The sequence below is a fragment of the Chelmon rostratus genome, chromosome 8 (genome assembly GCF_017976325.1).
Source record: "Chelmon rostratus isolate fCheRos1 chromosome 8, fCheRos1.pri, whole genome shotgun sequence".
NCBI lineage: Eukaryota > Metazoa > Chordata > Actinopteri > Chaetodontiformes > Chaetodontidae > Chelmon > Chelmon rostratus.
This window is the reverse complement of record NC_055665.1, coordinates 10,679,808-10,690,157: the sequence shown is the minus strand read 5'-3', so window position 1 is coordinate 10,690,157 and position 10,350 is coordinate 10,679,808. Positions and strand designations below refer to the sequence as shown.

Genomic DNA, 10,350 nt, shown 5'->3' with positions numbered 1-10,350 from the left:
TTATATATTTATATTATTATAATTATTGATGGATTAATGTGTAAGCATTACTGAAATGCTGCAGCTGTGAATTGTGGAGCAAATTTAAGTACTTTATATGCTGCTGGGTAGCTTAATCTATACTAATACATGATTTATCCGATGGTGATATTTTATATTAATAATCTGCATCTGTAAACTAACTAAAGTCAAATAAATCTAGTGGAGAAAACAATACAATAGGTTCCTCCAAAATGTAGTGAAGCATAAAAAAGTAGAAAATGGTAGTACTTTAATATTGTCAAGTACAGTACTTGAGTAGATGTACTTAGTTACTTTCATTTTCACACCACTGAGTATAAGGGGATTACCACTCTCACATTTTGACTGTAAGGAGGCTGCTAACTGAGAGTGCTCTCAGTTCCCAGAAAAGCACTCACACATTAAACACTGAGGCTGTTCACTGCCAAGTACTCCAGATTGATGGGAAATTGTGAATGAAATGCTGTTACTGCCACCTACTGGAGTCCTGTGCAACTTCCCTTTTCATATGTCCCTGCAGCAGAGGGCAGGACACATTACAAATGACTAAAACACGTACTGAGAGTATTAGCATTTTATTCTGGAAGAATGCATTTACCACGATTTCTTTATAAAATGTGTTTTTTAAAATCTTTTGCACATCATTTACCGCAGCTACTGTTTATGTACACGAGGCTTGGTGAGGCCCACAATTCCCAAGAGGACACAAAAAACACACATTACATTCCTTGTTCGCAGCTATTGGGTGTTTTATACTTTAATTACAGATGACTAACATATCGAAACAACATCAACATCATTGACATTAGGGAGTCATACAGGCATATTCTCTCTCTTGTGCACACTTCTCATGTGTCTGCCAAGAGACTCCATCCATTTGAAGGATTTCCCACAGTAATTACAGACAAAGTGTTTCCCCTCAGTGTGGATCGTCTGATGTCTGTTCAGGGCGCTTGTTGTGATAAAACTCTTCCTGCATATTTCGCATCGGTATGGCCTTTCTCCCGTGTGTGTCCTGATGTGAGCTGCGAGGTGAGAGCAGTTACTGAAGCGCTTTTCGCACACGGAGCAGCAGTAAGGCTTCTCTTTGCTCTCCTCGCCGTTGTTGTGGTGGTGGTGGTTGGGGTGGAAGGGCAAGGTGGGGTCCTGCAGACTGCCTCTCAGGCTGGAAGGGGATGAGATGAAGTCTTTGATGTCTGATTCGAGGCCTTCCAGCTGCTCCGCGTCGTGACCCAGCCAGAAATCCCTGTGGCTCCTCTGCTGCTCCTTCTTCACCTGCGAGGGCTCAGGATGGTCCTGCTCCAAGCTGCTGACGCCGTCCTCTTCGCAGAGCTGGGACTCGGGAGCCTCCGCTGCAGGGACCGACTGATGGTGCTGCTGCTGAGGAGGAGGAGGAGGATGGTGATGGTGGTGTTGGCCGTGCTGCTGCAGCTGGGCTCCAAGGCATCTATCCAACCGGGGCTCTAGGTATAAAACACATGATAACATCAGAAACATGTGAAAAAATGTGCAAAGCCGCATGAGGTTTGGCTGCAGGCAGATTTCCATTCAAACCAACCTGACTTGAGAAGCTTCAGCTGCATTCTGAGACGGCCAATTTCCAGATCTTTTGAGCGAGAAATCTCCTCTTTGTACTCGGCTATTGTCTTTTCAACAGCTCCAAATATCTCCTCCGCCGCGGCTGTCAGTCTCTCGCTGAGAAAAGCTTTCAGTGAAAGCATCTTGGGCGTTTCTAAGGGGAATTAGTAGCTTTTAGTTGCGCTAGCGGACGTATTTTTGCGAGTCCGTGAACGTCACGCTTCACTTGTAAACACGGACATGAAACAGATCCACGCTGAGTGCTCACCGTGAGGCACTATCGCCCCCTGCTGGACTGGGGGTGCAAAGGCAAGACCCCTCTTCTTCAGTGGTGTCCAGGCTACAGAGGGAAGTGGACAAAATAAAAGCAGTTTATAATATAATACAGCATTTTCATTTGTAAAATGTTATTGTTTGTAAATGAGGCTCCCCAAATGGAAAGTTTCGTGACAGTTTATTCAATGACAACCAGACTTTAGCTCATCTACCAAGCACAAGTGCAGGATTATCACCCAAGAAAAGGAGGCAACTGTTCAGGTAGTCAGCAGATTGCATAGGCTGTAATTACTTTGTGGTAATTTTATTAATTACAAATTTGTTTGGCAATAGGTGCCACGAGACAGCTCCTGCATTTTTAATCCAATCGGGAGGTCTTGTCTTATATTGTAGAGGGGCCCAGACACAGAATCTAGTTTTAATATTTCAAATGAAGTTATGCTTACATTGCATACATTCTTAATCAAATAATCGTCATACAGCAAGCCTGTGCCTGTACAAGTCTTAGTAGGACTCATCATAAATGATTAATGCTGTGACTACACACACACACACACACACACACACGTTTATTTTGTGTGTTGTTTTGATGTTAATGTGCAGTGCAGTTTTGATAATAAACTGTCATGTTTTGTTATTTCCCCATTTATATGAGAAAAAAAGAGAAATTACTATTTTAAAAAAGGGCCCTCGTATTGAGTTGCACCACATTGTGCAAGTAGTCTTGTTATTTTGTCCCCTTCTGTACTCGCAGTGCTGGGATCACTGGACGTGGTTCAGTCCTGTGGCAGTTTCAGCACAGTCACAATTTAAAGAAGACAAAGACACTGAGATGAACAAATATTTGATTAAAACCGAGTGTTTGCTGAAGACAGACGTGCAGATTGTGAAGGAAATCGAGAATGAAATTTTGACCTCAGCCTGAACTAACCTGCTCGGAGGACTGGCTGATTCTGCAGTATCAAAACACAATAACCGCTCCCTTCTTGTGCGTGTCTGGTTTATCCTCTATTAATACTTTCCTTTTGTCTTGGTTATTGTACTGTAACTGTTAACAGAGCGTTTCTTCAAAAGATTTGTATTAAAACAACTTACCTGAGCAAATAAAGGTTCAATCCATCTTAAGACCACAGAGAGACAAATACACAGCATCCAAAAACAATGTAGAATAAGCACCTCATACCCTGCGCTTTATCTGGTCTCATACACAATTCAAAATACTTATTTACTTACTAAACAAAGGCACACACTTTGGGACACCAAGAATGTGTTTATAATTCGTTAATAACCATGACCATCTGTCCTATAGTGGTTAAGATACATAGATTATAACTGCAACATCCCTGGGGACCTTTGTTGAACATACCCCTCTCCTTTCCCAGAATTCCCTGTCTGAATCTTAGATTAAGGAACATGACCAAAACAAAACACACACACTCTGTAATCTTTGCCTTAATTAAAGAGGGAACTTGAGGGAGATATGTCTTTGCTTCCTGGTCCAGTACAATGAAAGTGTTAGAAACCAACCATTCTCAATCACTGTATTTAAACCCGACAAGGGACCTAAAAACAAACGCAAGATGTGGTGACTAAGATGCTGAGTGAGGTTTGGGGTTTATTTCAGTTTAGCAAACATTAGTTTCTGTAAATATGTTTCTAGCTGTCATCCATTTTCTCCTGATAAATGCTGCCTTCACTGCTGTGTCTGTTTTAGTTCAGCTCTGAGATAAAAAATAGCCGTGCTTCTCTGCACGTCATTGTCTTAACATGAGCGCACGTGTTAAGATACTCGCTCCTGTCATCCCAGGATCACCATCATCTGTATATGAACACAAAGCAGTCTGAAGAGCGGGTTATGAAGCCTGCTGGTGTATATGAGTGAATATGGGTAAGTTTCTTTGGAAAATCAGGGGATAGACATCAAGACAAAAGCTAAACAAGACGCAACACACTAAAATAGTCTCTAAACCTTTAATTATGTTTCCTTACAGCCTTCCCACCCTTCGACCAATATGATTACATGTAATGGACACTTTCCTCATGGCAAAACAGCCAATGAGAGAGCGGATCATGCACATCTACAGGGAGGTAAAAGCCACAGAACGTCATAATCACACAAGAGACACAGATATTAAAAAGACAAATAAATCTGATTGACGAGAGCTGTGACACTGTTTACAAAAAAAAGTTCGTAAACTTTTCAAGTAAAGGCGTGGACTGGCCGCCCACCTCAAGGTGTAATTGTCAGTCTTTACAGCTTGAGCACTTGGTGTGGAAGTTAGTATGCACACAGGCTATTCTCAGTGGACTTAACTCTTTTCAGTGCAGTACAGTGTACGTGTCAACCTGTCCCTTTTCTTCGTGACAAAGTATACCAGAAAAAATAAAGGAAAAGGAGGGAATGACGACATTACACAAATACTTTGAATAAAAAGGGGAAGAGGACTAAGTGCTGAGAGTGAGGGATGATGGAACTGGATCGTCTGAATGGAGCTGGCCTCTGATCTGGACATGGTCTTGCTGCAGCCGGCAGAGTTTTTTATGCCTTGGCGTTGATGATGTCAATAAACTCAGGCTTGAGGGAGGCTCCGCCCACAAGGAAACCGTCAACGTCCTTCTGGGAGGCGAGCTCCTTGCAGGTACCGCCGGTCACAGAACCTGAGAAGAAGAACAGGTTTCTGAAAAGAGACTGATGTGGGAAATGAAAATGCACAAACTTCATCTCAGGCACTGACTAACCTCCATAGATGATCCTCACAGAGTTGGCCACAGCCTCGGACACGTTGGTCTTCAGCCACTCCCTCAGTTTCTCATGAACTTCCTGAGCCTGAGGTATCACACAGGAAACAGAGGCATTACGGTGGGTTAAAGGAAGAGACTATCGTTATCATTCTTGGGGGTTACTAATATTTACCTGCTGTGGGGAGGCGGTCTTGCCGGTGCCAATGGCCCACACAGGCTCATAAGCAAGCACGACCTTGCTCCAGTCCTTTACATTATCTGTGAAACAGACGTGTGATAAGACCTGAAATTGTAATCATGCGTTTTCTGACTTCCACAACTTCAACTTGCACAAACTGTCCCTGAAATGTGTTACAACATTTGCGCCTTGACCACACGTATACAGATATTTTGCAAAAGGAACATTTTTCCTCTGTGCTTGGTTCACACACATCACATGCAATGTGTTTTAGGTCATAAAATAGAAATCTTTTTTCTAAAAGACGCCCTCTGAAGCGCAGATTTTTCTAAACTCAGGTTCCTGTGTCTGTGTGTATGTTTAAAATGAGCATTGGGAAACGCTGATGTGATCACTTTGATCTGTATAAATAAATATTTGTATTCGTGTGGTGAAGGCATTAGACTCCCTCCCGTGCATGTAAAACTCAGGGATCAGACCATGGCGTACCTGCGATGACCTTTGTCTGAGCAAAGACGACCTTCTCGGTGATGCCGCCCTCCCTCTCGTCCAGTTTCTCGCCGATGCAGGCGATGACACCCAGACCACTCTCCAGAGCGTGGGCGGTCTTCTGACCGATGAGCTAACACAACACACACACACACACACAGGCATTAACTCCCAAAGTGTACACTTGAGGAATGATGCGTTTATGTGTGTTTCCTGCTTATCTAAAAGGACGTAACTCTTACCATCTAGCACGCGGAGTCACATCAGACAATAAAGAAGATAAAAGATAAAATCCTCCAGAATTACCTCATCACTCTCTCCGAAGACGTGGCGCCTCTCAGAGTGTCCCAGGATCACCCAGTTCACACCACAGTCCTTGATCATCGCAGGGCTGCAGACAACATAATATATATATATATATATAATACAGATAATATTCAAACTATAAACTGTTTTAATACTGTGATATGAAATATTAAAAATATTTCATATTTGTTATCTAAGATAATAATTTGGGGATTGTGCAAGTGACTGTGGAGCTACTTTTTTTCATTTCAGTGACATCTATGTGATGAAATTGCTTCATCGAGCCACCTGTATCTGCTCATTATCAAAACCTTGTTATTTTCCCCAGAGGGACACACAACGTACCTGATCTCACCAGTGAAGGCACCCTTGGGAACTTTGTAACAGTTCTGAGCAGCCACGCCAAACTTGGCGTCCAGCTTGGACCTTGCAAAGTCCAGGTAGATTGATGGAGCACCGCATACCACCTCTAGTAACACAGAAGAAATACAGAAGAAGAAAATAATGCATGGGTTAGGTTTTTGTGTAGTTCATGCATTAGGACTGAGAGATATTGTTCATAAAACCAAATATCAAGACATTTTGTCATTGACGTAACACAGTTTTGCAGATTTCATCAGCGTGTCAAAATGTATGTTTTAATACCGGCCGGTCAGTTAAAACTGATGCCTGTACATACGCACTTTTTCCCACAGCATAAGGACACCAGGGGTAATATAAAGGGACAAATTCAGCTCAGTCTTCTCAAACCAGATGCCTGAAGGCTCAATCCACAGTGCAAAAAGTGTCAACCACCACTAAAATTCAATACACATGACTAGAAACTGCCAGCACGCTCAAATTAGTTTACATCATTGTGCAACAACTAAATCCAGTTATTTGTGTTTTCAGATGCTGTTGAAGGCTTCTTCACATCAGCAGCACTAAAATCAAAACACAGCACCGGATTTGTACTTGAAGCTAAATCCATCAATATACTAATGTGCTGCAGCTACAACTCAAATGACAAATTATATTATGAAACTCATTAATGATATAACTTTTTAAACATACATATTGCACTGTCTCCAAACACCAGATGCTTGCCATCGTGTGCAAACTTGATTTTCAACAGCAGTACAGTCTGCACGGGTCAAACAGAGTACAGTACAGTCAAGACACTGACATTCAAAATGTAACTTTATCTTGGGGTTACGAGAGTCTATATTAAAGGCCTCCTGTTATTATTGGTTTGGCAAAGGTCATTTCTCCCCGGCCACACTCAAACCCCTCTGCATTAAAGGTCTGAGTTCAGCCTCCTAAAGGTCGCCTGCATGGCTACATTCTGCAGAGGTCACAGAAAAGTCATGAGACTGCGTTCAAAAGGGTCAAATGTAAAGAACCAGAGTTTAAATATGCAGCATGTGAAGACAATCAACCTGGGGAGGAAACGACTGAACTTTGACTTTAAAGCTGTACAGAGAGGCCAGTGGGGAAAAATCTGCCTCGTTTTCATTCCGGTACTGTATGGGGGGCGGATTCATTAACTGAGCAAGGTCCAAGGATAGCCTGACCTGTTGCAGGCTGAACAGAGTGACAGTTTGCTCCAGAGCAGATCAGACCTGTGACTGGTATACACAATGTTACAGTTGCATAACACCAGCTTGCAGGAGGAGCACAGCTGGCCTGATGACAGCGGAAACAGGCCTGGGCACAGTCAACGTCTCCAAGCTTGTGTTAATTTCCAGCACTGAGTTTGGTGCACTGTATGAAAAAGAGCAATGCCCTAGTAAAACAGCAGCAGGAGCAGCAGCCTGTGTAGTCTGTGTGCAGGAAGCAGACAGCAACAGGCCAAACGTCTACCGCTGCGTTCACGTCAAGGTGGAAAAAATCGTACACGACGCAGATTTATCTGTGTCTTCGGTGGCCTTACGAGTTGTTAAACGCTTCCGTGAACATGAAATGCCGTCGCCCAGCTGTCCAACTGCCTCAACATGTTAAACTAAAAATAACTTGAAAGCGAAGCTCACAATAGGCCACTGTCTCACCAGTTTGCACATGAAAGAGTGCTAGTTATGGAGCAGCCTGCGCTTGAACGCACCCTGTACTTCCACAGCAGAGGCAGGGCTGGCTGGGGACTACGTGCCGCTGCAAACGCACACCCACCACCGCCGACATTACTGAAAATCCCTCACCTGTCACCATACATTTCTATCTGTCTGGGGCTACGCGTTAGCTCGGGTAAAACCGGGCAAAGACGGAATTCACACTGACTGTAACTTTATGAGGGCATAAAATGAAGAAGATGCGGGTCTGTGATGCTAGTGGTGACATTGACTTATTGAATGACCGAGCCATTTTGACTCGGGATGGAAATTCGCTTGTGACATGGAAAAAACACAGGAAACAAAACAGGGACGAGCGGCTTCAGTAGCTAACAATGTGACGGCGATACTCGGGAAACAGGTGGCTAAAATTGTAAATGTTCAAAAGGGGGTTCGGTGTGGCGGCTGTGAAAATCCACATACCGACATTGGGGTCCACCTTGCCTCCGTTCATGGTCTGGATGAGCTCCCCGAGGCTTTTCTTGTCGCCGTTCATCTTCCAGTTTCCACCAACGAAGAATTTCCTGGTCATGGTTGCAGATGGGTTTTTTGCGGGTGTTTTGCTGTGAATTAAAACGGTACCGACAGCCCACCGGGTAACACTTCGTCTTAGGCGAGAGAGCGGACGTGTGAAGGCAGTTTAGAGTATTTATGAACATGGGAAAGTTAGCCCCACCTCTCTCTCGGCTCCATTGGTTTATGGCGGCACGCCCGCAAACGCATCTCCCCATTTGAGGAAGGGGGAAGAGCAAAATGTCATGCTGCGTTCAAGTGCTGTGTGTAAAGTTTTCCCACGCATGAATTAACCTGTTACTGAGCGTAGGGGGGGCCAGGAGATGTGGCATAATCGCATTCCCTGGATCAGTAAAGTCTTATCTTAATTTATAATAGTGGATTAACTTGTTGATTATATTTTGTATCACCAGTCCGAATCTGCACGTAATTTCAGTGATCAAATAAATGTTGTGTAGTAAAAAGGGACACTCAAATCTTAACAGCTCAAAAGTCTTCACAAGTCTAACATGACAATTATTTTCATCAGAGTGCCACAGGAGGGATTAAAAACCACTGAAGCATGTAACAAACAAAAGCACAAATCTGGCATCAAAATGTCATGGAGAAAACATGAATGAGGAGGATCTAAATGACATTTAATCTAATGTAAGAAAAGTTTTTATACATACAACCTTATAACACGTGGTGAAATGTTTTACTTTTATGATCACTTGCTGACATGACATCTGCTTGCTGCCTATTAAAGGTCACATTTGGGCAACTTCTTGGCTGACGACCTAAAGTCGCAATTCTGCAGTCACAATACTTCAGTTTATGTGCCACTATCTTGTGGCTGTGTTGATTTTAAGTGATGTTTTGTATTTTTAGCAAATGTATTTTTATGATTTCAAAAATAAACCTATAGCGTATTTGTGCATGTTAGTGAACTATGTCTGCCTGCGTCTCTGTGCCACTGGATCAGAGACTTTCTCACCAACAGGCCTCAGGTGGTGAGAATAGGGAACATAACATCATCCCCTCTGGTACTCAGCACGGGCACGCCACAGGGTTGTGTGCTCAGCCCAGCCGTCTTCACCCTGTTTACTCACGACTGTGCTGCCATCCACCCCACCAACACACCACTACAGAGAGGAGAAACGCCAGCTCACCCAGTGGTGTTCAGTCAACAACCTGGTGCTGAACACAGGGAAGCCCAAGGAGGTCATTGTGGATTTCAGGAGGTCCAGGAAGACGGATCACGCCCCCCTCCTCATGGACGGAGAAGTGGTGGAGCGTGTGGACAACGTCATGTTCCTGGGCCTCCACGTCACATCTGATCTTTACTGGTCCATGAACACCTCCCTCCTTGTGAAGAAGGCACAACAAAGGCTCTTCTTCCTCAGGAAACTGAAACGGGCTGGACTCTCCTCTCGGTTGCTCGTCAATTTCTACGGGGCCACAATTCCCCCGTAGAAATTGACTCACAACTGGCACGGGTGGTTAAAACTGCACAGGGCATCGTGGGCTGCCCCCTTCCTGACCTAGACTCTATATATGAAGGTGAGGAAGAGGGCAAGATCCATTGCCACAGACCCCATCCATCTGGGCCACAGACTGTTTGTACCGCTTCCATCAGGAAAGCGGTACAGGAACATCCGCACCACCACTAACAGACTGAGGAACAGCTTCTTCCCCAGAGATGTCAGAGCTATCACCCCCAGCAGCCCCTCACTGGAGTGAGAGACTGTGAGAACTATGAGCCACTGCACACCGCACTTTTATACCTACACCTCCACCTGCACCTTTTGAGTACTTAACATTTAATAATAATAACAACAACAACAACAATAATAATAATAATAATAACAATAATAATAATATATTTAATTTCTAGTGCACTTTTCATCGGCAGGATCTCAAAGTGCTACAAAGTTAAAAAGTTAAACAAAAAAAGTTAAAGCAATGCTCAATGAAAACAATAATCAGGTTAAAATCAGTTCATAATCAACATTCATAGGCCTTTCTGAATAAAAACGTTTTCATGCCTGATTTAAAAGAGCCTAGGCTCTGAATAGCCCTCAACTGGGAGGCTGCCAGAGGCGTGGTGCGGCCGAGCAAAAGGCTCGGTCTCCCATGGGGGAGAGCCTGGTGCTGGGGACTTGGAGGAGCAGGGTGTTAGTG

General features: G+C 43.8%; 2 protein-coding genes across 2 annotated transcripts; both read right to left on the bottom strand.

Annotated features, from left to right (window-relative positions):
• Window positions 1-586: 586 nt before the first annotated feature.
• On the bottom strand, window positions 587-1,818 carry LOC121610129 (zinc finger protein 233-like). Its single transcript, XM_041942081.1, has 2 exons — window positions 1,580-1,818; window positions 587-1,484 (listed from the first exon to the last, which is right to left on the bottom strand). The coding sequence occupies exons 1-2, from the start codon at window positions 1,740-1,742 to the stop codon at window positions 835-837; spliced, it is 813 nt and encodes a 270-aa protein (XP_041798015.1). The 5' UTR covers window positions 1,743-1,818; the 3' UTR covers window positions 587-834.
• Window positions 1,819-3,832: 2,014 nt separating this feature from the next.
• On the bottom strand, window positions 3,833-8,302 carry tpi1b (triosephosphate isomerase 1b). Its single transcript, XM_041942089.1, has 7 exons — window positions 8,098-8,302; window positions 5,936-6,059; window positions 5,591-5,675; window positions 5,285-5,417; window positions 4,790-4,875; window positions 4,615-4,702; window positions 3,833-4,533 (listed from the first exon to the last, which is right to left on the bottom strand). Exons 1-7 carry the CDS (start codon window positions 8,204-8,206, stop codon window positions 4,415-4,417), a joined length of 744 nt encoding a protein of 247 aa, XP_041798023.1. The 5' UTR covers window positions 8,207-8,302; the 3' UTR covers window positions 3,833-4,414.
• Window positions 8,303-10,350: the final 2,048 nt, after the last annotated feature.

Excerpts from the sequence above, each read along its gene's own strand:
- LOC121610129 (XM_041942081.1), bottom strand. The coding sequence starts at position 1,742 with ATGCTTTCACTGAAAGCTTTTCTCAGCGAGAGACTGACAGCCGCGGCG. Across the intron at positions 1,485-1,579 it reads GCTGAAGCTTCTCAAGTCAG|AGCCCCGGTTGGATAGATGC; the intron begins GTTGGTTTGAAT and ends TTTTATACCTAG.
- tpi1b (XM_041942089.1), bottom strand. The coding sequence starts at position 8,206 with ATGACCAGGAAATTCTTCGTTGGTGGAAACTGGAAGATGAACGGCGAC. Across the intron at positions 4,876-5,284 it reads TCAGACAAAGGTCATCGCAG|ATAATGTAAAGGACTGGAGC; the intron begins GTACGCCATGGT and ends TCTGTTTCACAG. Across the intron at positions 4,534-4,614 it reads TGTGAGGATCATCTATGGAG|GTTCTGTGACCGGCGGTACC; the intron begins GTTAGTCAGTGC and ends TCTTCTTCTCAG.